The 23,917-nt window shown below is 37.3% G+C and overlaps 2 protein-coding genes across 9 annotated transcripts; one reads left to right on the forward strand and one right to left on the reverse strand.

Moving 5' to 3' along the window:
• Window positions 1-1,657: 1,657 nt before the first annotated feature.
• Window positions 1,658-20,192, reverse strand: afap1l1b (actin filament associated protein 1-like 1b). Of its 6 annotated transcripts, none has more exons than XM_056730468.1 (19): window positions 20,063-20,192; window positions 9,665-9,790; window positions 9,314-9,397; window positions 8,769-8,857; window positions 7,898-8,009; window positions 7,719-7,817; window positions 7,430-7,641; window positions 7,115-7,294; window positions 6,895-6,987; window positions 6,722-6,800; window positions 5,215-5,370; window positions 4,911-5,122; window positions 4,683-4,828; window positions 4,513-4,585; window positions 3,725-3,842; window positions 3,438-3,605; window positions 2,556-2,731; window positions 2,337-2,459; window positions 1,658-2,219 (listed from the first exon to the last, which is right to left on the reverse strand). In XM_056730468.1, the coding sequence occupies exons 2-19, from the start codon at window positions 9,786-9,788 to the stop codon at window positions 2,193-2,195; spliced, it is 2,271 nt and encodes a 756-aa protein (XP_056586446.1). In that variant the 5' UTR covers window positions 9,789-9,790; window positions 20,063-20,192; the 3' UTR covers window positions 1,658-2,192. The 6 variants fall into 6 exon arrangements, with proteins under 6 accessions (XP_056586446.1, XP_056586443.1, XP_056586444.1 ...); XM_056730465.1 differs by lacking the exon at window positions 20,063-20,192 and adding an exon at window positions 18,410-19,108; XM_056730466.1 differs by lacking the exon at window positions 20,063-20,192 and adding an exon at window positions 18,410-19,108 and having other exon boundaries at window positions 3,743-3,842; window positions 9,665-9,799.
• snx12 (sorting nexin 12) lies at window positions 19,273-23,664 on the forward strand. 3 transcript variants are annotated; one of them, XM_056730472.1, is made up of 5 exons: window positions 19,273-19,618; window positions 20,087-20,182; window positions 20,309-20,433; window positions 20,666-20,756; window positions 22,342-23,664. In XM_056730472.1, the coding sequence occupies exons 1-5, from the start codon at window positions 19,454-19,456 to the stop codon at window positions 22,345-22,347; spliced, it is 483 nt and encodes a 160-aa protein (XP_056586450.1). In that variant the 5' UTR covers window positions 19,273-19,453; the 3' UTR covers window positions 22,348-23,664. The 3 variants fall into 3 exon arrangements, with proteins under 3 accessions (XP_056586450.1, XP_056586449.1, XP_056586448.1); XM_056730471.1 differs by having other exon boundaries at window positions 22,860-23,664; XM_056730470.1 differs by lacking the exon at window positions 22,342-23,664 and having other exon boundaries at window positions 20,666-20,768.
• Window positions 23,665-23,917: the final 253 nt, after the last annotated feature.

A 23,917-nucleotide genomic window follows, 5' to 3' on the forward strand; every position in this document is an offset into this window, starting at 1 on the left:
CCATCTTCAGTGATCTAATTAAGGGGAGGGTTCTCGTCCAAGATTTTACGGTAAACTGCCCTGTCCCTCAGCCCCTCAATGGGGTGAAGTCTTCCTGTATCCGTAGCAGAGAAAAGCTCAAAGCATAATGTTTCCAACACTGTGCTTCTCTGTAGGGATGGCGTTCTTGGGCTCATTGTCAACATTTCTCTCAGTTTTGGTCTCACAGCAGTGCCAGCACTTTCGCCAAAGCCTTTTCTGAATCATGTTGATGTTCAAAACATCAGGCGGGCCTTCTTGGGCAGGAGGACCTTGCGGGTGTTTCAGGATTTCAATCTATTGTGGCATAGCGTGCTACCAATGGTTTGCTTGCTAACTGTGGTCCCAACTGTCTTGAAATCATTAACATGCTTCTTCTGTGTATAGTTCTGGGCTGATCTTTAACCTTTCTCATGATCATCAACTCCATTGGGGAAATCTTGCAGGTAGCTCCAGAACAAGGGCATTTGATAGTTACTTTGTATTCCACATAATCGCACCAACAGTTGTCTTCTCACCAAGCTTCTGTCTGTAGCCTAGTCAAGGTTTGTGCAGGTCCACAATCTTGTCCCTGACATCATTTAAACCTAATTGGTCTGGACCATGGTGGTGAAGAGATTGAAACGGAAGATACAGATTCTGTTGGGAGGTATTTTTTATATACATAACAACCGGACTTAGGAGTAGTGACAGGACTATCTGTGGTCCATTTCATTCACTGAAATGCAAATAAATGTATAACCTTTATATAAAAAAATTCCCCCTGATTTTTTATATATTCTGTCTCTATCAGTTAAAATAAACCTACCATAAAAATTATAGACCCTTCATTTCTTTGTAAGCAGGCAAACTTACAAAATCAGCAGGAGATCAAAAAATTATTTTTCTCACTGTATCTGTTTCTAGTCTTACTAACGCATCCAGTGACCAGGACGAAATCCATGTTGGTATGATGATATTAGTCTTTGCTCTCCAATACATAGTATAACCGATTTGCAATCATTCTTTCCATTAATTTACAGAGATTTGATGTAAGAGCAATCCTGTAGTTCCCTACTATTGAAGGATCTTTCCCAGGTTTAGCTATAGGAATTATTACAGCCTGTTTCCACTCACTAGGCAGTTTGCCTTCCACCCACAATTTGTTGAACAATTCCAGTATATGCCTGTAAAAGTCATATTCGTCTTCGTTTTCTGCAGTACCAAAATGACGGTATCTTTTATTGAACTCAATAATTAGTTTAACCAAATATGAGATTACCTTTTATCCAAACACTGTACTATCAAATTCTTTAGAAAACATATTTTTTTAGCATTTTATATATAGCATTTTAATATAAATAATATAAACAAATCCGAGAATCTTCTAAATTTTGTAATCTCTAATCTCACTTTTTAGTTGCTTTTGGCTTTCCATACAGTTCACGAATTTAAATAGTCTGATAGCGGGGCTGGAAATGGGAGTTGTAGGGGGCGGGGTCTATGTAAAGGGAGGGTGGAGTTCCACCTCAAAATGTGGAGGATTTTTCTATTTTATCCATAAAATAGCCTCCAAATGCTATGTACATTTCATGCATAAATATAGAGGCATTTTCATTATCTATGGTTTAAAGGTATAAAAATGTCCCAGTAGACATAATTCAAACAAACCCATTTATTATGAACAGTTACAGTGACATTACAAAGACGAGAAGAAAAACAATTTTTCCATTTAACTGGAATTATATACAAAGTATAAATAAATACATTTGGTAAATGAAGTGCCCTAGTGTAAAAATTCTTCAGATCAGTTTCACGTGTAACACAAAGGGGACATTACCACTTTATCTCAGTACTGCAGTACGAAATCAGCAGGAGCGCTTGTGTGACATTATATATTTGGAAATAAAAAGATTTAGTGTAGTTCACAGAATATTTAAAGACAGACATGCATTGTAGTTCGATACTGATCTTTACAAAACACTTCCCTTATCCTTATTACCCACACGATATAAACATTCATCATATGACTTTAACAAACTTTTTAAATCAAGTCTGTTCTCTGCAAATGCAAATGTGTCTGAAAAGTTGTGTGCCGAATCACAGTCTTTCCTTTGACTTGCTCTTTGTTTTTGCTTTAAGCCTTTGGATGCCATGCAATATATTCTCACACTCTCCTGATGGCTGTGCTGTGCTTAAATCCCCTTTTTTGACTCCCATTCCTAAATAAGTAGAGAAAAATAACATGGATGTTATTATTTACATTTATACATGTCAGGCCTCCCCATGTGTTGACAATTTTTCATTATATAGTTTATTATAAACTCTCAGTCATATACCTTGGCTTTCTGCATGACATTTCCTTTAGTGGATGCATAGATGGACAGGGGACGTTTCTTCATTTCAGATGCACAGTTGACAGGTCCAGGACCATCGTTGTGAATAGGTTCCTTCTTTTTAACCTAAAAGTATAAAGATATTCAAACATATCCACTGAAAAATCTGAATGTGCATGAATAAAGTAAAGCATGAAGTACTGTATATGAGTGCCCTCGTACCTTAATGGGTGGTTTGCTGTCCACAGGTGCCCCCAGCATCCCTCCAGTCAGAGACTTCTTTAATTTTTCCTTAACCTCTGTCAGTCGTAACTCAAGGTCCACACGCTCAGCTTCCTTCTCACGACAATTTGCTTCCAGTTCGGCCAGGCGCTGCTCCATAGCCTTTTGCTGTTTTTCTGTCACAATAACAAAGAGGGTGGAGTTTACGTTTGGGATCACCATTAAACCCCAAAACCAGCTCCGGCTTGAACATTTTGAAAGGTTGCCAGGTTTTTTAGCTTTATGGCTATATGGTTGCTGGAGTGTTATATAGTCCACTTAAAGTCCACCTGTAATATTTTGCTTCCTACATAAACCCAATGTAAGTGTATGGTCTCTTCATAAGTCTGATTAAGAAGGGATGAATCAAGGTACCATTTAAGTGCACAAACAATGATACAAAAGTAACATTCCAGAGATTAAAATTAAGGGGATATGAATGAGCACTGTAACATGACAAAGAATTAATTAATAATATTGCCAGCAGATGGCGCCAACCACTGCAAGACTTGAAGCGAGTAAAAATATTAGCCTTCAAAACTAAAGTGACCCAAAAATGAAATTCTGTCACCATTTACTCACCCTTTTGTCATTTCAAACCTGTACGACTTTCTTTCTTGCACAGATCAAAAAAGAAGATATTTTTTGTCAACTGGACCCCTTTCACTTGCATTGGTTTTGTTCCTACACAATAGAAGTGAATGGGGTCCAGTGCTGTTCGGTTACCAACTTTCTTCAAAATATCTTCTTTTGTGTTCTGCGGAAGAAAGAAACTAATTTCTGTATCACTTTAAACAAATGTAAAATTTGCATCATTTAAATTCAGTGTAACTTAGAAATCACCTGTTGCATTTTTTATCTTTTCTTTTAGCTGCCTCTTCTCTGTACGGAGCGACAGTAGGTTTTTCCTGATCGCTTCTTTTTCTTTCTCCAGGTGCTCCTTCTCGCTGACATATCGCCGAGCATCTTCTTCTGCCCTTGTCTTTCCATATTTACCGTAATGATTCACAGCTACAACACAAAAAAACAAAAACTGCTAATTTTTATGAATAAGAATTAAGGTAATTATCACATTATTACAGCTTTTACCAAATTATTTTGATGATGTAAAGAAAACGGTTAACAGTTACATTCCAGTGAGAACATACAGGAACCGTGTCGCTTCACTGTGATCTGCGTCTCAGCCTTTGCTGTATCCACACTGGACATAGAGGAATATCGCTTCAGTTTAGACTGCGTCTCATCCATCTGTTTTGAAAAGGTGAGAAATTATGTTCTGTGAAGACAGCAAATAAACTTGAAACACTTGTAAACATTATGGTTTCCAGTTCGGGGATATTTACTCCTTCACAGAACATCAATTTCACAATGCACTTTAGGATTTACAGAAAGGTTCCCGTTTCTGGAAACAAGAAAATGCTTGCAAAGGCGAAAGTTTTGTAGCTGACTAGACATAACAAAGACTTTTACCACACATTTGCTGAGGATTAACTAATGGTCAACAAGCACAGAAATGCTACTATACAAATATTTCAAAAACAGCAATGACATAGTTGTAATAAAGTTCAATTCTGTCATCATTTACAAGCTCTCTTGTCATTTCAAACCTGTGTGACTTTCTTCTGAAGAACACAAAAGAATATATTTTGAAAAATGTTGGTCTTCATGGACTTGCATTGGTTTTGTGTCCTTGCAATAGAAGTCAATGGGGACCTACGGTTTTTAGTTACTAACATATTTCAAAACATCAGGTTGAGCAAATGATGACAGAATTTTCATTTGGAAGGTTAACTACCCGTTTAATGCTTCGTTTTAAGCAAATTAAAATAATTAGCAAAAAAATGAAAAAATAAAAACGAACAAAATATTTTCAAATTATAAAACATAATTTTAGTTTAATTTTTTTAATTAACCTTACCATCACACTTTCGTATGGCACTTCATCATAAGTCCGTGGGTCTGTGGATGTGCCGCTGGAGGAGGTCGCCCAGCTATGACAACAATTACACAGAATCAAAATAAAAAACACATGTGAGTCTGTGAATCTGTATACGCACAATACATACAAGTCAACTCGGTTGTACTCACAGAAAAGAGTGGCGTGCTGCATTCTGGATACTACTGATAGTGTCCACATCTACGTAGTCATAATGCAGCGCCTCTGGAGTGATCGTGCTCCCTGCTTCAGCCAACAGAACTCCCAGCCAGCGGCCCATCTCTACAGAACAGCTCGCCTGAACATAAATGAACAATATTTGAAAAAAAACAATTTGAATGTCATTTTATAAAAATCTCAAAGGTGAAAGGAAATCTGACCTCCAAAGCTGCTACTTCAGTGCTCCCCCGCATGATGCGGAAGGCAAAAGGGTGTTTAGGTCCAAGACCGGGTAAGACCTCCACACCCTGAAGGGCTACAGAGTTAACATGGCTGTGAATGTCCCCTCTGTCTTTATGGAGATAAAGGGTTCCATTCCTTACACAACACCACCTTTCTTTCCAACACTGGTTCACCAGAACATTCAAGTAACCTAGCAAGAGTAAATTGCAGGAAACTCATCAGAGGAAACATTTATTAAACTATAGTCGGCAAAGCAAGTGCTAGCCGTTTATGAGGCCTCACCACAACGGGGATTGTCATCTAAATGGGACAGCGTATTTGATTCTCCTGGTTGAGGAGGCTTTTTCTTGGAGAAACTGATGATTCGGTTGATTTTCCTGCCGGCAGCTCGACTCATAGATCCGGTCAGTTCAGAGAACGTCCCTTTTTTGCCTTTTCCTAGAAGATTCAGCACATGAAGCAACATAAGAGGATGCACACAGCACAGGAAGACATGAAACACATGTTTGGATTCAATTACGAAGATGTGTTTAACTTCCCTTGTTAGGAATGCTGAGTTCAATTTTTTTATAAATCTCTCTTAAGTTTACAGTCGTATCTGGCAGGACCGCACTTTGGATTTTTTTTCATATCTGTCGGGATCTAAACATTTGGTGTAGAAATTTCTTTAAACAATTCTTAAAAATACACTGTAAAAAGTGTTAACTTGCAATTTACCATAAACACTGGAGGGATGTTCATGTTTTTTAACTAAGCCAATGTTTACAGGCCTAGTCTCGTGGAATCACATCTTAATATTTTTTATCAATAGAGCCAAAAAAATCTATGTAAAAATACCTTATGGATATTTACTTTATTCCAATTCCAAGCAACATTGACAACAATTATAAGTTAATTTGTCATTTCCCCTGTTTTTGTAAATAAAAATATTGGTGCTGTCAAATCGATAAGTGTTTATTTGATATACAGTATGCGGGTGTGACGTGTACATTTTTTAATGCAGGCACATACATGTGTGTTTATTACAAATATTCACGCAAACGCACGCGCCTGGCCCGAAGTTAGCTTGAGATTCAAAAAATCGAACATTTAAATAATCTAAAAAATCTAAAAATTGAAAACCGGTTCCACAGACAACATCACATAAGAGTTAAAGAACTATTTCTAACTGAACTGACTTCAAAAGTTTGTTGGTGTATCCTAATAACCTCGAAGTAATAAAGTGATATTAAATAATAGTTTGACTTTTTGAGTGTTACCACCCTGTTGAAAAAAACAGCAAATGCTGGTTAAGTAGGTTTTGAAGCATGGTAGCTGGTTTCTGCCTTTTCAAGCTTGTCATATGCTGGTTAAAGATGGTCATGTGCTCATCCTCAGCTGGTCATGTGCTGGTTTAAGCTGGTCCTTTGCTGTTTGGAACAGCTCATGACCAGCTTAAACCAGCACATGACCATCTTAAACCAGCACGAACCAGCTATCCTGCTTCAAAACCTACCTAACCAGCATGTGCTGTTTGTTTTCAACAGGGTATTTCAGTATATAGAACATGAAAAAATAGGAGGGAAAGGTGGTAACGGTAGAGGGAACAAAGTTTAACCTCAGGGCACATCAAAGACTGAGGAAGTACTGCATAGAACAGCAACATCCTTCCTGAATTCCTACTTCCATTGTTTGAGAGTGACATCACACGACTGACACGAGGAAATGTGCTACACCTGGAAAACCGACACTGACCCTCAGAGCATTGGACAAAAAACCCACTATCCAAAGTCCTCATTTGTGTCCATACCATTCTCACAGCTCTCTCGGGTACTGTCTCCATTAGCCACGCTGTCAGAATCAGAAGTGTGTTTATCTGGTGACATCATCTGCAGTAAACAGGAATTAAATTGATAACGTGTTGAAAATGGAAATCAATACGTTACAGTCATACAGTGATACAGGCCATTTCATGCTACGTACCTTGTCCAGCTCTAGTTTTCGTAGAATCATAGGAGAGGATGAACTCTCTTTTGCATTAATGTTATTTGCCAGATTACCAACTTCCCGAATGACCTGATGATTTAAAAGATAAGAAAAAATTCAACCAAAACAGAAAAATCTAACCATTTGCTTTAATCCTATGATCTGATCTTTATAAAGTCTTAAAAAGCAAGATTATTGAAGCAAATTGGGTTAGCACCTTAAGCCAGTTCTCGGCCTGTTCTTTGCTGTGTACAGCCAACACCACAGCCTCTCCTCCTGGCATGGAGAAACGGAGCTCGTGCTTTTTGCGGCGTCCATCTTTGGGCACATAAATGACATTGCAGAGATTCAAGGGTAGGTCAACATATGGAGTACGATCTTTGGGATTCTTGAAACACTGTGGAAAATATATGTTTAGGTGAAAATACATTTATTTTCATTATTTTCTTCTATAATTTATTATTTGTCACATAATTTGTCTGAAATGCAATTTAAAATGATTTCTTCTTGGATTATTGTCACAGTGACGTACCTGAAGTCTATTCTCCCGGATGATTGTTAGCTTCTTTGCCCACTGACCAAAGCGCTTTTTGCGCAGGAGAAAAGCACATTTGCGGTAGTCTTTCATTTGGCCTGGTGAAGTTTCCTCTGAGGGCCACTGGTGTGTCCGCTCTCTGCTTTTGGCTTCCTCATCCTCTTCATCATATGACTCATATGAACTACTTAGTGCATCTGAATCATTATCTGTGAAAGTGAACTACTATTAAAATATTGTAAATTTTGAGCTTCAACAAATAAGTGAGACTTCAAGGGTAGCTTACAGGAGTTTTTGATTGCCCCATTCATGCGTGTTGTTGGGTAATTGTTGTCGGCGTCTTCGTAGTAAGCATCATCAATTGAGTTTGGAGGGCTGGGGTTGCCTGGTGAACAGGTTTATTATGTCAGGATTTATAATGGGACATTGTTGAGATATATCCGGCCTTTATGTGTGTGTACTCACTGCGTGTGGTTATGTACTGAGGTGCTGTGCCAGGTCCTAGTGGCACGGCCTCCTCGTAGTAATCATCAGGTGGAGGTGTGGTGGGGAGGGGAGGAGGCGTGTCTGTCGGGCTCTGAAAAAATAAAAAAAAGTTTCAGTTTGAAATTCTCTATCTTTATCTCTATCTTTATCAAATCCATGAGCATAGACTGCATAAAGTCATATAAAATGTCAATTTAAAGAGGTTGACATGTTCATTTTGAAGGTCCAGTGTGTAATGCTTTGGAGGATCTTTTGAGGGAAATGCAATGTGATATACATAACTCTGTCTTCAGAGGTGTATAAAGACCTTACATAATGAAGCGTTATGTTTTCATTACTTTGAATGAGCTATTTCTATCTACATACACAGCGGGTCCCGTTACATGGAATTCGTCAGAATAGTATGAGCGGACTGTACGCACACCGCCGGAATTTTGTTACCCCGCGTACAAAGTACGCGCAGGCCGTACATGTGCATTCAATTTCTTGCAGTAAGTAGTTTAACAACCAGGTGGCAACAGTGTCCTAGGAGCATTGATTCAAGGTAGTAGAAGAAAACCTGACACCTGTAGGCCCGGAGTGGTACTGCAATATGTCACAACGCACATGCGTAAATACTAGGCAGTATAGTTTCTAAAGCTGTACATTCGGCTCTACGAGTCCGCTCGCATGAACGTAAAAAAAGAAGCATGTCACAGGCTTTAGTTCTGTGGCAGCCACCGTAGTGCTTCGAAAAGGTAGGGGTGGAAGGGAGTGAGCAGTTGGTTGCAATTCACAACCTCGCCACTAGATCCCACTAAATTTAATACACTGGGCCTTAAAGTTTTCTTTTGCAAATTTAGGTTGTTACCGATTTTATAGGCAGGTGTTTGGATGCCTCCTCCTGTTCCAACCCTTTGATCTCCTCAGAAGAGTCCCTGAGATCCTGCAGGTCACAATCTGAGAACAGACATCAAAACCACACTCTTATACTGTACATGCATAAAATCCTGGGGATTATGATCATGTTGACCATAATAATTGTTTATGTCTTTCCTGTAGCTCAGTGGTTAGAGCATGTGATTAGCAACACAACGGTAATGGGTTTGATCCCAGGAATTGCATATATTCAAATACAAAATGTATAGTATCATGCAATGTATGTCGCTTTGGATAGAAGCATCTGCCAAATGCATAAACGCATGACTTTAGTATTGATTATGATCATGTTGATATTCTGTCACTATATGCTTTTATTTTAGCACGGACAGTATTTTAAAAATATTTAGTAGTTATTTTCAAGTAACAACAGTGATGGTCTTCAATAACCTCCCTAAATAATCTTTAAATGATTCTTTATCTTCTCTAAAATCTAAATGTTTTTAATAATCATATGTAGTACAGACACAGACTCACCAAATTCCTCAAACAACGACTCTACAAAGCTGGTACCATTTCCATAGAGAGATGTGTTCATGTATATAAAGTCAGATCCATTCACTGCAAATCAAACGAAATCAATAAATGCATACCTAAAAATAGGCTTATGAATTTTGTAAACACTTATCATTTTGCTTCCTGACAAGCGGTCAAAAAAGATCTCCTTATTAAGAAAATTATTTACTCTATTTTAATTTAATATACATCTGTTGTGTTGGATATGGTTCTCTCATCCACAGTGTTATATTTATTCATGTCTGAATTGTTTCAGCAAGGCTGTAGACAAGAAGTTTCTCCGGCTGTTATAAATCTGGAGGTCACACTTACCAGACGGCTGCAGCTGTTTGACCAGGTTCCTGACCACGCTCATCTTCTCCGCCGTGGATGAACTCACGCTCTCATTCTCCAGCAGTTTCAGCAGCAGGCTCAACTCCTTCACCAGATGCTCCATACCTGCAGGGACTCAAGGGAAGGGCGGGTTCAATGGCCAGAAAGGGTGAGCCATTACACAAGAAAAGCACAAGAAAAAGTCTGATGAAACGCTTCTTGATTTGTATAATCACAGTCTATATACAGTAGGTTTGTAAAGTCAGAGACCAGTTTGAAAATAAATGATGAACACATTTAATCCTGAACGTATAGTGGTGCACCCCACTGTATGTATACATCACATGATATCAATATGAAGCAATTTTTATTGTTTTGTTTTTTATCTTGTTACTAGGAGTGATTATGCGTTTGCATTCTGTCCTTCTGGCTTTTATAATCTGTGAAGAGACTTCAGCTGTTGAAGTTGGTCATCTCAAATTTTTGGCTGTTTGTTGGGGAATCCTGACCAAAATGCCAAACATGAGATCCTGAAAGTTTAACGCAATAAACAGGCAATGATATGGGTATGACCTAAATAGATTTCTTATGGAAGTCTACTGAACAATAGCCGCACTGTTATGTATGGCTTAACAAACACAGGAAACTAGAAACCCCCGAAGAGAAAAGGATTTTTTTAGAAAGTCCTGGAATAAGAACTCACTTCTTATAGAACAAACTAGTCAACAATACTCAACATTTGTAACAGCCATCTGAAGGTTGACACTTGTGTTGTGATATACACATTCCTTTAAGGTCTATTCGCATGACTCATTTTGGGAATCCATTTCTAATTTTGACAATGCACTATTTAATGTGTAGCAAAGTGTGGTTAAAGTGATACTTCACCCAAAAATTCTGTCATCATTTACTCACCTTAGAGTTTTTTTTCCCAAATTTGAATAAACACAGAGGAAGATATTTGGAAGAATGCTTATAACCAGACATATTTTGCCCCCCATTGTCTTCCATAGCAGGAGAAAATTATTTTATAATTTTTTGTTCTGTTGAAAACAAAAGAAGACATTTAGAAGAATATACAGTAGGGCAGCAAACAGTTCTGGGGCACTTTTGACTACCGATATATTTTTCATAATATGGTAGTCAATGGGGGGCAAAATCTGTCTGGTTATAAGCATTCTTCCAAATATCTTTCTAGATCTAATTTATACAGATTTGGAACAACTCAACGGTGAGTAAATGATGACAGATTTTTTTCAATTTTGGGTGAAGTATCACTTTTATATAAAACTAATTTACATTTACTAATGATTCAAACAGGCCCTGTGCTCATATAAAAAATCACTCTTTATTTCCAACACACCTCTTTTTTTGATTTTTAATTGAAGAATAATAATCCACTGCTGGATGAAAGATTTTTTTATGAGCAGAACCACTCAAACAAGTTGGATCTGTGTGGTCGTTTTCAAAACCCCCTTGTTATTTCACATAGGAGCACATGTAAGCACTCTTCACCGACACCATCAAAGAAAGAAATCTCAAGGCTACCTGACACTCATTTAGCTTTGCTGATCTAAGAATTATTATTCTTGGCCTAAAGTAATTACTACAATATGTGACCTTTCTTTTGCTCTTGCCCTGACTGTGTTTTTTCTATATCTCCCGGCCAGATCAAAAAACCTGTTGCTTAGCTCATGATGTTTCGGTCCTAGACCCTCACCGCTCCCAAAACAAACACACATTTTAAAACATGTATTGCGGAACGCTACACAAACAAGGAAGTCCTTATTAAAGGATCAGTTTCAAGCATGTCTATTTTAGGGATGATCCTGTTTAATATTTTTATTGAAATTCAAAAGTGTGACCTTACAAATACTGTATACAAAAATGTGAAATAATAATGTGAATACATTTTGTTCATGTTAAGCATAACTCCGACTTAAAAAATAAACCATAGGAATTTAATCGTGGTTTAAAGTAATAACAGTGAGGGATGCAGCCAAAAAAGACTGAAAGTACCGGAATTCATGTCAGCATTTTTTCTTAGAGGGCTGTAAATATGCACCTTTCACTTAGTGATTTGAATGTAAGCGAAATAATGTAATGAAGCACAAATGTTAAAATTACAATAAACATTTAAACAGTGGTGGAAATGGCTGAGGTACACTGGGGAGACTCTAGGGATATATTTAATATTTTTGTTAAAAAATAGCCCTTTATATAGCTGAAATAAAACCCAATATGAGTCCTTTGGGCAGTTCTATGCAAATGTCAACCTTAAGATAATAAAAATCTAGTATTTAATAAAAGTTTTGTGCATACCGATAGGTCAGATGTCAATATTTGGTGGTTTAAATATGCATGTGAAGACTCTTTTTAAAGGAGTAATGTGGAGATTTCCGCAGCACGTGGTAAAATAGAAAACTGTTGCTTGAGACTGATATTTTTTGGATGTCTGGACTCTTTCTTAAGCGGTTTAGTAAAATAAAACAGATGGTTCAATATACTAGTAATAAAAACATTTTCTGAGAACTTCAAATTTTGATAGAAAATGTCACATCCGTAATGTTGGAATTGCCAATTATCCTTTTAACAAGAAATGAATGGGGGCTTTTGGCACAAACACATGTTTTTCTGTGTCTTTGGTGTGTTATAAGTTGCCCATGCATGTATTAGACACATAAAATGCAAAAATTCAAGTGTCGGAACAAAAAATGCATTCTATCTAAAACCACATGCTCATCCAGACCTGCCTGAAACCACACCCAAATCTACGTCAGATCGTGATATGAGTTGACTAAGGCCACCCAAATGTATAAGCAAGTAAGATTGTATCTGTCAGTTGTACCTGTCAAAACAACTGCTTTGGAACCTGATGTTCCAAATATGGTAAGAGGTGTTACATTTCCATCACACTCTTGCAGTATTCGACCAATCACTATGCACTGGTTAACTGGCCAATCATAGCACACCTCACTTTTCAGAGCGATGAGATTTGTTAAAAATCCACACGTTTCAGAGAGGCGGGGCAAAGATGGGATACAAACATGCATGGTATGTGGAAAATACAGCAATTTTTAACCTTGCATTAAATCTAAAACACACGATAATATTCATTTTAGCCGTGTCATGTGACTCCTTTAATCATTCAATCAAATTTGCATTCTGCTGTGACATTTATCAGAAAGGACAGGTCAGATGATATCTCACTCAACGCAAAATATAAGGACACAACCCTTTCTGGCTTTATGTCAACAGATGATAAACCATAACATTCACAAGAAGCCACATAAATTTCATTAGTGTGCAGATGTCAAAATGCCTGTCCAGCTCTGTCAGCACAGTGAGAACTCAACGTTTCCAAAGACAAATATTAAAAAGATATTAAATATATCTATATAATATTCATGCATTCGGCTTGGAGTGCATCCATGCTAGATATTAGAAACCTTACGACAATTATACCTAGAGATAAATTACTCATCAATACAATTTAAAAGAGCATCACATATACACACAGTTATTGATAAAAAATGATAACTCCTCCCAAGTGTTTTACTCTCACCCTCAGAGCAGGAAATATAAATGTGTATGTGTATGTAAGAGGAAACAAGAGAAATAGACGGGCGGAAGAAGAGCAGAAGCCGGAAAGTAGGATGACTGTTATTGTATCGAGAGCGGTGCAATCTCAACTCCAGACCCGCAGCTCTCCAGAGGGTCATTGTCTGTGTGTGCACTCACTGACACAGCCGAGGGAGTGACCCGCCCTGTTTCTGAGCAACTCAAGTTCCCATACAACACCCTAAATTCACCGTCTTCAGTCCCTTCTTTGAAATCTGAGTCATGTTGTGGAACTACTGTAAGTAGAGCTAAGTTACAAGGATTTTAAAGGCTGTCCTGTTTTTGCCTTGTAAAATAAGTGGAAATGTGAAGTCATTGAAGTTAAAGCTCTCATCAACACTTCTATTAGAAGTAAATGGATTATATGCATGGAAAATACCTTGAATAGTAAAACATTTTCAGGTCGATGCGTCGCCGGCGCGGATATAAAAATGGGAGCATCGCACCACATGAGCATTGAGACCACTTTGCTTCCTATTTGAGAGTGCTTGTCGTGCGTCTACATTTAAAATAATGAATATCGGAGTACAAAACACTCGAAATGTGAATGCAGCTATAAGGATATTGAAAAAGAGAGTTATTACAATGTTAAAAAAATATCTGGCAACTGGAGCGGCAAAGATATTCTGTAAAATAATAGTTTTTCCTATAAAATGACATGATTTTCTATGTTTTATTGTGCATTTGCAGTCCTTTTCTGTTATTTTTGACCGTGTTTCAAACATATGTGAAAAATCTGTTAACAAAACTGTAAAATTGTGTCAATTACAGTTTTTGGACATTATACGATAAAAATCTGTGAAAAAACTGTTCTATTCATTTATTCTTTTTTACATTGATAGTTTAGATTAGGACAGAGCCATTTGAAATACAGGGTTAAGCAAAAATAAAGTTTTTCTTTGTATTGCTTGGACCAAGTTGAAAGAAACGACTTTCCAGTTGAACTTTCACGAAGTGGCTCGCATTTTTCCTAGACAATATGCCATTGTGAGGTCCAAAATTACACAGTGACTTCACCTTTGAGGAAAAGAGGACAATGCAGCTCGTAGCATTCAGAATTGCAGTGCAAACATTCATTCACCTCAACACAATCACATATACACTGGCAAAACAAATTCTAGGAAAAGCAGCTGTGCTGTTCCGAGGCAAGGGCATTGTGGGTAAGGGGATATGTCCTGCAGCTGTAGTTTCCTGTCTGGGCTGACGACACCAGTTTCTATCATCCCTAACCTTCTGCTTCCTATTCCTCTACTCCACCCCCCCCCCAAAATGACATGCCATCAGTTCTTTACTAACTAGCATGATCTCTTTCAGCCCTGATCCCTCCTTTTTGGACCATGTCCACCTGAACACTGTAATAAATCATAGCACACTACATATCTACAACATGCTCCATCTGTGTCTGTTTAGTGGTTTCACCCACGAACCACGTTGGGGTTTTTCCTAAAAGCTGAATGCTTGCCGTACGAATGTTGAGGTATGAGGGTTCGGATCTCGCCCATCCTACATGCATCATTTCCAGAATACCATACAGTCCCTAAAAAAAGCTTATCAGCTGTCTGATTCAGGGTGGGTGGAGGTCATAACCATATCGGGGACACACTGATATAGGGGAGATATGAATATATTTTATGCTGAATACTTAAGTGGTTGACAGCTTTCTGGGTGGTGTCAATTAAACAGGCTACATATATGAAAGGGAAGGGCTGAAGGCTTTGAGGATGACAACATGAGTATTGATGGTTCAGTGAGCATGGGAAAATCCTCCTGCAATGGAAGAAACAAGCTGCATTACATTGTGGATGACTAATTGATTCTTTTATGGACTGCAAGTCAACACTTACTGATAATGCTTTCCATAAACAAGTTCATATTCAGTTTTATGCAATGAAACCGGATTATATGTGCATTTATTTATGAAAAGTAAAAGTAGGAAATGTGATAACCTTGATTTTATCAGAGTTTTCATGTGTCTTGCCATGCTGATAGTCTTTCACATTGCTGTTGGTTGACTTTATGCCACTCTTGAGGTTTGTTGAAATTAATAAGACACTGTTCATCAGTTTCATCAGGCAGTTTCATCATACACACACACCTGGCCTGAAATTAACTTTCCGTCTGGGGTTGGTGATCACCCTGGCTGTATAACAACTTATTGTATGTTTAATTTATATTAATATTTTATTGTATATTAGTTGTATTCAGATTAAAACTCCTCAACTTTTATTAATTCTATGGGGAGGTCTATCAGCAGTAATGTTTGGGCCACATAACGTCTGTTTATGTTGTTGCCGCTGAAACCATTGTATGTTTGTTCTCAGCACATTAGAAATACATTGTGAAACACATGGTCATATATGTTATTGTCACGATCATCTGTTCACCCGTCATCACTGGAGCACTTAATTTCCCAAGATCGTCACCTGGACCATATCTGTCATCAGCACACCTGACTGTCATCCCCTCATCTTCACATGTGTATATAGTCTGCCTTTTCTGTCATTGTCGGTTATTTTCTATTTGGACGAATGTTGCCGTGTTCCGGTCTTCTTCCGGTGTGTTTATTTATTCCTGACTCCTCATTTGGTTTAAAGTGCATGTTCTGTTACAGTTACGCAGCCAGCTAATGCAATTTTCAAATTTCGACCATTTAAGATTTAATCGCGCTTTCCACATTAAAACACCAAATGTTTTGCAGGTTCTGCAAGCAGCTTGTAAACTTATGAGAAGCGAAACTTTCCACAACTGCAATCTTTAGACTAGACATGCAGTCATGAGAGCTCCATTTATTATACCAACAAGAACCCTGACTGAAAAACCGGAACCAGTCACCCGCTTCGACTGTAATCTAGATTTTACATTAGTAAACTTTAGTGAATGGCTGTACAGTAGCTTACCAAATAAAAAAACATCTTGGTCTGGATTTTCATTTCTGATTAAAGAACTACACGGTCATTATTTGTCACACTTGTTTTCAAATTACACTCAATTGCTACAAGATAAAAAACTAAATTTAGAGTAAAGTAGCTGATTTGAAAAGAAAAGAAAGCATCTTTTACATGTCAAGCAATTACAAAGTGTGAATAGTCCAAGTAATTGTACTAAATAAGCCAATTCAGGCATGTAACATCTAAAAACATCATAAATATCACCAGCCATCAATTTTACATCAGAGGCTCAATTTTCAGTTTAAATACGAGTATGCTGCATTAGATTCGATTAGATTAGATTCAACTTTATTGTCATTACACATATATAAGTACAGTGTAACGAAATGTAGTAAAAGTACTCTCCCCGTCGGGGATTTGAACCCCGGTCTCCGCGTGACAGCCGGGGATACTGACCACTATACTAACGAGGACTGGTTCACATGCAGAAGAGTCACATGAAATGCAACAACTATAAATCCATCCAAACTCTAATAAATCCAGATTTCTTTAAAGTATCTCACCTTCATCACACTTTACAGACTCGGAATAGTTAAAATTGTGATTCTTTAAATATATACACCGGTTTTACTCATATTTTCATGACAAATGGGATCTGAGAAGATTTATTAAAAAAAGATTTTCCAGCCTTGCACCAGACAAGCCTTTCAGCATCTGACCTCTTTTTATTTGGGGTTTAATACACTACTCATACTCATCAGCCTCTTTGCCTTTGATTTGAAACTCTATGAGGACATGCAAGTGGACGAGTCTACAGGGTCACACACAAAGACTTTCCCGGCCACTCTGTATCGTGATAACCCTGTGTGATTTCTCTACCGACAAGAGGACGGCTGCTGTTCTCTTATGGAATGCTGGAGTGAGAGACAGTGTTAGGCCTGTGTGCACCCATCAAGCTCACAAACTGCAGAAGAGAGAAGCCTTTGTCCGTTTGGCCATAGGTATTTATAGATGGAAGCCATGTGCAGAAGGAACTAGAGGATAGAGAAATCACCGCGATTCTCTTAGCAGACACCCACACTCACATACACACCCTTCAAAGTGGAGGGGTGTGATTACATCCTTGAAATTTTGCCATAACAACAGTATGATGTGGTTGAAAAGTGTTATATATAATCAGGATGCATTTGTATTTCACATGCCTTTGTTGAATGAAGACACATCAAAGCTGCACATTTAAACATTATCGCAACTGTTACTAACTCTGACAGTAACTATAAATCATTTAAGGTTTTAAACAATTACAAGTAAAATGGGATTGAATGAGAATGGTTTTAACTATCTTCAGAACAGTAAAATGTTCATTGTTAGTAACTGATATTCCTTATGACAGCGCATAGTGGTAAACTGTTTACGTGCAATCTGGCTTAGAAAGGTACTACATGCTTGACCAGTTTTCCTTACAAGAAAACACACACACACATTTATTGGCATTTCAAATCAGCCCAGGACTAAAAACAGCACCAAGATGGGCTGTTTTTTCCTGGCATCCATGCAAACAAACTCAGAATTGAACACATTCTCAAGCGGATTTCCTGCATTAGAGGCGAGGAAGCCTTCTTTCAAATCATGAATGGCCATCATGCTGAACTGGCCTTCAACCAGATCGGAACCACAGGATGAAGGAACTGATAGTTGGCTCAATGGAAAGTTAGGGACATTAGAAGACAGGATGAGGGATATTTTTACATGTAGAGTGCAGCGTGGAAAAGTGTAACAGTTACACACAAATTTGTCAAAATGTCTTCTAGACAAATGGTTTAAAAAGCATGTTTTTCCCACTGACTGATCATAATAAGGTAATGTCGATAGTGATGTTAGATGAGCAGGTGAGGCATACAATAGCAGTGGAAGGTAATTTCTTGGAGGATTTGTGATTTGTTTGTTTCTACAGCACAACTCTATTTAGATCTTTAACAAACTGTTATTTGGAGATGTTTTTAATATATTTTATATTTGGGGAACACATTGACAAATAATGACGTGTTCTTTTTCATACATTGAGTTCATGCATAACTAGCGGTATTATAACTGATGTCATCTTGATAATAATAAAATACAATACATTTTCATTTCATCAGGTACATTAAAAAGTACGATAGACTTACCTTTGTAAACGTATTGCTGTTACAATAACTGTAATGCTATTTTTGTATGAATAAAATGTCAAACTTACAAGTCGAATCTGTGATCTCCATTATGAAAAGAGTATTTGTCTTGTTTACTCCGCAACAGTTGAGTAGAATGACAATGTAATGCACACCAGCAGCATCCTGAGCAGCGCGCGTGTGGCCAACACTACACTTTTGACAGGGGCGCGTGCAGACCACTCGAATCACGAAACAGCGGGGTCCTAGTGCTCGTCAGGTAACAACTACATCGCGAGATGTCAATCTATTTACCAGCAAATTTTAAGCAACTACCATTTAAAACTAACCTTTTAACTTATTAAATGCATGTTTATTATCTTGCATGTGTACAATCTCCACTGAAGTAGAGAACACTATTAGAAGATGCTATTGAAAAGTTACAAACAACATATCTACATTTATGATTAATACTGTTTTGTAAAAAATTACAATTCACCACATATACATATAAATTATAATTATGTAGAATCGATTTATTAAAAAATATTTAAAGATACATATATAGACACAGCTATAAAATAAGTTGCGAGACTTTTGCTCGTTTCCGATTAGTCGAGGCATATGCCTACACGTTAAACTAGTAATATAAAATGCAAATAACGCAATTAAATAAATCTATGTTAACGCATATTAATGAACAAAATTTTAATTAATTTAAACTAGATTTAATGTCAAAACAAAGGATACAAACCAAGGAGAAAAACAAGAAAACATTTAAATTCCAGACATTTCAGATTTTTCTGCATTATTCTTTACGCAGTTCTTAAAATGTATAGGTGCTTTGCCTTGTCACTCAATGTCAAACAAAGCTTCTATTGGCTAGATGGGCTAAATAGGCGGGTCAAATGAACTACGTCTCCCAAACTGCTCAACATTTCATTGCATAGGGCTTTCTAAGAAACGTATGGTTTCCTGTGGCATTGCTGATCTTGAACATCTAAGTTTTACATTCCCAGAAGTGCTAACCCCATTTTAATCTCCATCGATTTCATGTCTTAACAAAAAACATCTTATTCGTACGCGTCCTAGACTACACATCAAGGTAGTTAGTCTGAAAGAAGTCGTCAAAAATGTCCGAACCCACTGTCGCCGACACTCGCCGGTTAAACTCCAAACCGCAGGACCTTACGGACGCTTACGGGCCTCCTAGCAACTTTCTGGAAATCGACGTGTACGACCCGCAGACTATAGGAGTTGGACGCAATCGGTTCACCACTTACGAAGTTCGGATGAGGGTAGGCGGATGAATGGGTGTATCTGTGCGGGTGGTGAGACGCTGCGGCTCGGTTCGGCCTAGTTAGCTTGCGCGCTAACATGCTAATTATTGCTTCAGTCAACGTAAGAGTCCGGGAAAATCGACACTCCCAACTCCCAAATAAATGTGGATTAATTTGATACTTTTTCCCGATTTAATTGGTTTTCAGTTTCATCAAACTGTTGATTTAAACCGCATGTAACGTTAGACTAACGCAGACTGAGCTAACGTAATGTGTTGCTGTTTTTCTGTCAACCATCAACAACAGCCGCCGAAATGCAGCAAAGTAATTATTATTGACTGGCATTGTACAGTCGTTTTGTGCAGAGCTTCACTGTTGCAAATGCATCATTGCGAAATTGTGCTTAGAGAAATGCATGCTGGCATCTGCAATCGTATGTTTCATATAATGAATATTACTTACTCTGCTTTCCTTGTTGAATTGTAGACGAATCTTCCCATTTTCAAGCTGAAGGATTCATGTGTACGGCGAAGATACAGCGATTTCGAATGGCTGAAAAATGAGCTGGAAAGGGACAGCAAGGTATGACATCTTAAAAACATTGCACACTTAACATTTGTGCAAAACTGTTATATTTAAATAGATTCAATTATTTGGATTATGCAAGTTTTGTCCCATTCATTTCCCCTCTCCTTATTTATATTGTAGATTGTTGTGCCTCCATTGCCTGGAAAGGCTTTAAAGAGACAGCTCCCCTTTCGTGGTGATGAAGGCATTTTTGAAGATTCCTTCATAGAGGAGAGACGATCTGGACTTGAACAGTTTATCAACAGGTTAGTTATTGAAATGCCAAAGGCTCTCCTCTGCTAAATGATTGATTAAACCTCAAGACGAACATTAACACGCACAACCACGTTGCAATACAAACCAAAACTCAGTAGGTATCTGTGCACTGATGCAAGTTAATCAATTGGCCTGAAATATTCAAATTGGAACATACAGGTACATTTTGTATACATTGTTGTTTGTTGTACAACTTAGTGTTATTTAATTTTTCCTGTTCAGAATTGCAGGCCATCCTTTGGCCCAGAACGAACGCTGTCTTCACATGTTCCTGCAGGATGAAAGTATTGACCGGAACTACATTCCTGGAAAAGTACGGCAGTAGGGTTTACCAAACTGGGACAAGGGAGGGTCTTCTTTCTCCAGTTTTGAGCTTTTATTCATCTGCAAAACGTTTATTTTTACACCAAGCAGATCTAGCTATATGATGATCCATGCAGGGCTTAATTTCTTTTGACAGGTCATGTTTAGTACATGTCTGATCGTTTCTCTTTACACACGCATTGTATTTATTTTACATCAAGCAATGTACTTGATGGTGTGTATGTACATAAAAAAATTATACGTTAAGCTGTAGCACTGAAAAAGCGAACAAGGTTGGCTCATATATTTGTCCTCTGTGTCAACTGTTAGGGAATAAGTGCTTCTTTTGAATCCAAGAGCGAAGGTGCATTGTTTTATATCAAACTTTGCTTACAGAGAAAACACTAAGGGGCCTGAAATCTGAAGAAAAAAAATTAAGATATAAATCTGTATTTGAAAGATATATTTTATTTGTAGTCATGTGACCATTAGCAGAATTGTAATGTGCTAGAAAGTATTCAAATTGACCAATGAAACTTAGTGATAGTTCACCAATAAATAATCACTTCGTCATCATTTACTCACCCTCTTGACCTGTATGACTTTATTTCTACCGCATAGAAGATATATTGAAGAATGTTGTTAACTGGCCTTCATTCACTTGCATTGGTTTTGTGTCCTTACAATAGAAGTGAATGGGAGCCAGTGCTGTTCGGTTAACAACATTTTTTTAAATATCTTATTTTGTGTTCTGTTGAAGAAAGAAAGTCAAACAGGTTTGAAATGACAAGAGGGTGAGTAAATAATGACAGAATTTTCATTTTTGGGTGAACTATCACTTTAAGTATGTTGCTTGTTACTCCCTTAACCAACCAATGCATAATCTAAACATGATATGAAAAGCACCATCCCATAAAATGTGAATGTTGACAACATTTCTGTCTGATAAATCTAATGTTCTGAAGGATTGGATTATTAAGAGTTTAGAGCCTTTAAATTCCAATTTTAGAAGATTTGGTTCTGAGAATCTCTAGTGCTATTGTTCAAGAAAGTATTGTTATTAGAGGACACAATTGATCAAACAATGATTCACTAAAAATAGACTATAGCAGGCCTGTTTGATGTATGGAACAGCCCAACAATAGCTGTAGTAGCTACCGTTGTTGCATTAATTTATGTTGCAACAAATATTCCAAGTATTATGATATGTCCTTTTGTCAGTTAAAATAGTTTCTCAAGTCTTTTATAAAATCTACCTATTTTGGTATGAAGTGCTTAAGACTTGATTTTATTTGACGTTTTGTAGAGGTCAAACTCCAGGATGTGTTCTGAACAGGAGTTTATCATGTTCAAAAAATCAACCAAAAGCCCCCTAAGAGGACAAAATATGTGCCAACTGTGTAAAAGTTGTCCTGCCAAAGTTCCGTCAATTATTTCTCAGAATGACTGTATATTTATGTTATCTCCTAGGTTCATCAATTTAGTGCCTGTGACGTTTGTCTGTAAATGTAGAAAACAAAATGTTAAGAGCGCTGGCTGGAGATTTTATATCAGGAAAATGTCCCTTATATTGTTTATTCTCTCTTCCATTTTAGGTGTGAATGAAGTAAGTTTAGTTTTTTACTCTCAGTATCATGATGTTGTAAACCGACGTGGCGAAAACCATGTTTGCATGATTGCTCATCACTCCAATCAAATTGTACTGTGGGCAGTCACAAGGTCATACTTACAAAATCCATTTTAACATCGTCTTTCATTCTATTTCTTTGCTAATATTCTTTTGCATTTGCTTGTTACTTCCTTACCAGTCAAAATCTACTTATATTTTGTCTGCATGTCTTGATTGCATGATTTGTGTTGTAAAGTCTGGTTTAACAAGTCAGTGGGTTTCATAAAAATTGTATCACATTTTGACGTTTTTTTGTGTAAATCAAGTTATTCCTTGTTATCTATTGTGGGGGTCAAAAATAAAAGAGACTACATAACCGATCAACCAAATCAACACTGTTCAAATTATGGCATTAATAATTGAAACATTCCTGAGTGTATTTGTAATGTTCTGTCAAGATCTCTTGACAGTTTTGTTTAATGTCTCTTGGTTTGTTATCCAAAGGTTTCGTAAAGGTTCCCTGTCCTGGATCCATCAGCTCTACCAGCTTTTTTCCTGCACATCAATCAGAGCCTTTACAGCTGCTGTCTATATTATCTGTATATATATATATTTCTAATCTCAGACATAGCTTGACTATAACACCTATTTACCCAGAAGACATCTGTATGCTGTATTTATACCTCACAGCCTCCGTTTTTGTGACAAACATGCTTTATTGGTTGACCAAAGCAAATCTAAAACATTCCTTTTAGTTATTTCGCTGCTTTCAACAATGAACCACACTTTTTATGTAACTATTAGACAGCTGGTAAGGTTTTCCACAACTTATTCTTTTTTTCACGATACGAAAAAGCCTGATACTAAAAACATTGAAAGCATTTTATGAATTAAAACTGAACCCCATTTGACCAACCCCATCTTATTGATCATTCTAACTCTTAAAATGTAGCGCTTCAGAGTGAGCTGAAACTGGGAACCTCTGCAATGTCTTCCTTTTTCACATTCCATGTCTCATATTTATTCTAAATGACTAAATATGTGTTAGAAGAACACTTTTGAATCACTGTATTTCTTTTTGCATAGTGTCTGTGTAATGAGAATGTACATATTCAATCACTGTGAAAAAGATTTTTGTTAGGTCAAACTACTGTTGTCATACAAGTCATCTCCCTTCAAATTTGTTCATGTTCTTTTCTTTCTTTTTATCAGTTATTTTCAGGACCTTGAAAAAGATAATGGCACTCGTTGATTTTTAAATGGCTAGCCATCCTTTCTAACCATTAATAAACCATCTCTCTCTCCTTTACAGTGTACTCTTGTTTCAATACTATAAACTAGGCCAGGGGTTTTCAAACTGGTGTCTGAGGGAGCCTCCAGAGGTTCTAAGGGGACCACAGAAAATTTCTTTAAAAAAATAAATAAACTGACACTATTGAACATTATTCCTGATTAATTTTTAAACCTTCATATTTATTTGTGTTTTTCTCCTTTCTTGCTACATGCATATTTGCTGAATTGTTGATATTGGTTTTTCATCTCTCTAGTATTCCCTATATACC

The sequence above is a fragment of the Triplophysa dalaica genome, chromosome 19 (assembly GCF_015846415.1).
Source record: "Triplophysa dalaica isolate WHDGS20190420 chromosome 19, ASM1584641v1, whole genome shotgun sequence".
In the NCBI taxonomy this organism is placed as follows: Eukaryota; Metazoa; Chordata; class Actinopteri; order Cypriniformes; family Nemacheilidae; genus Triplophysa; species Triplophysa dalaica.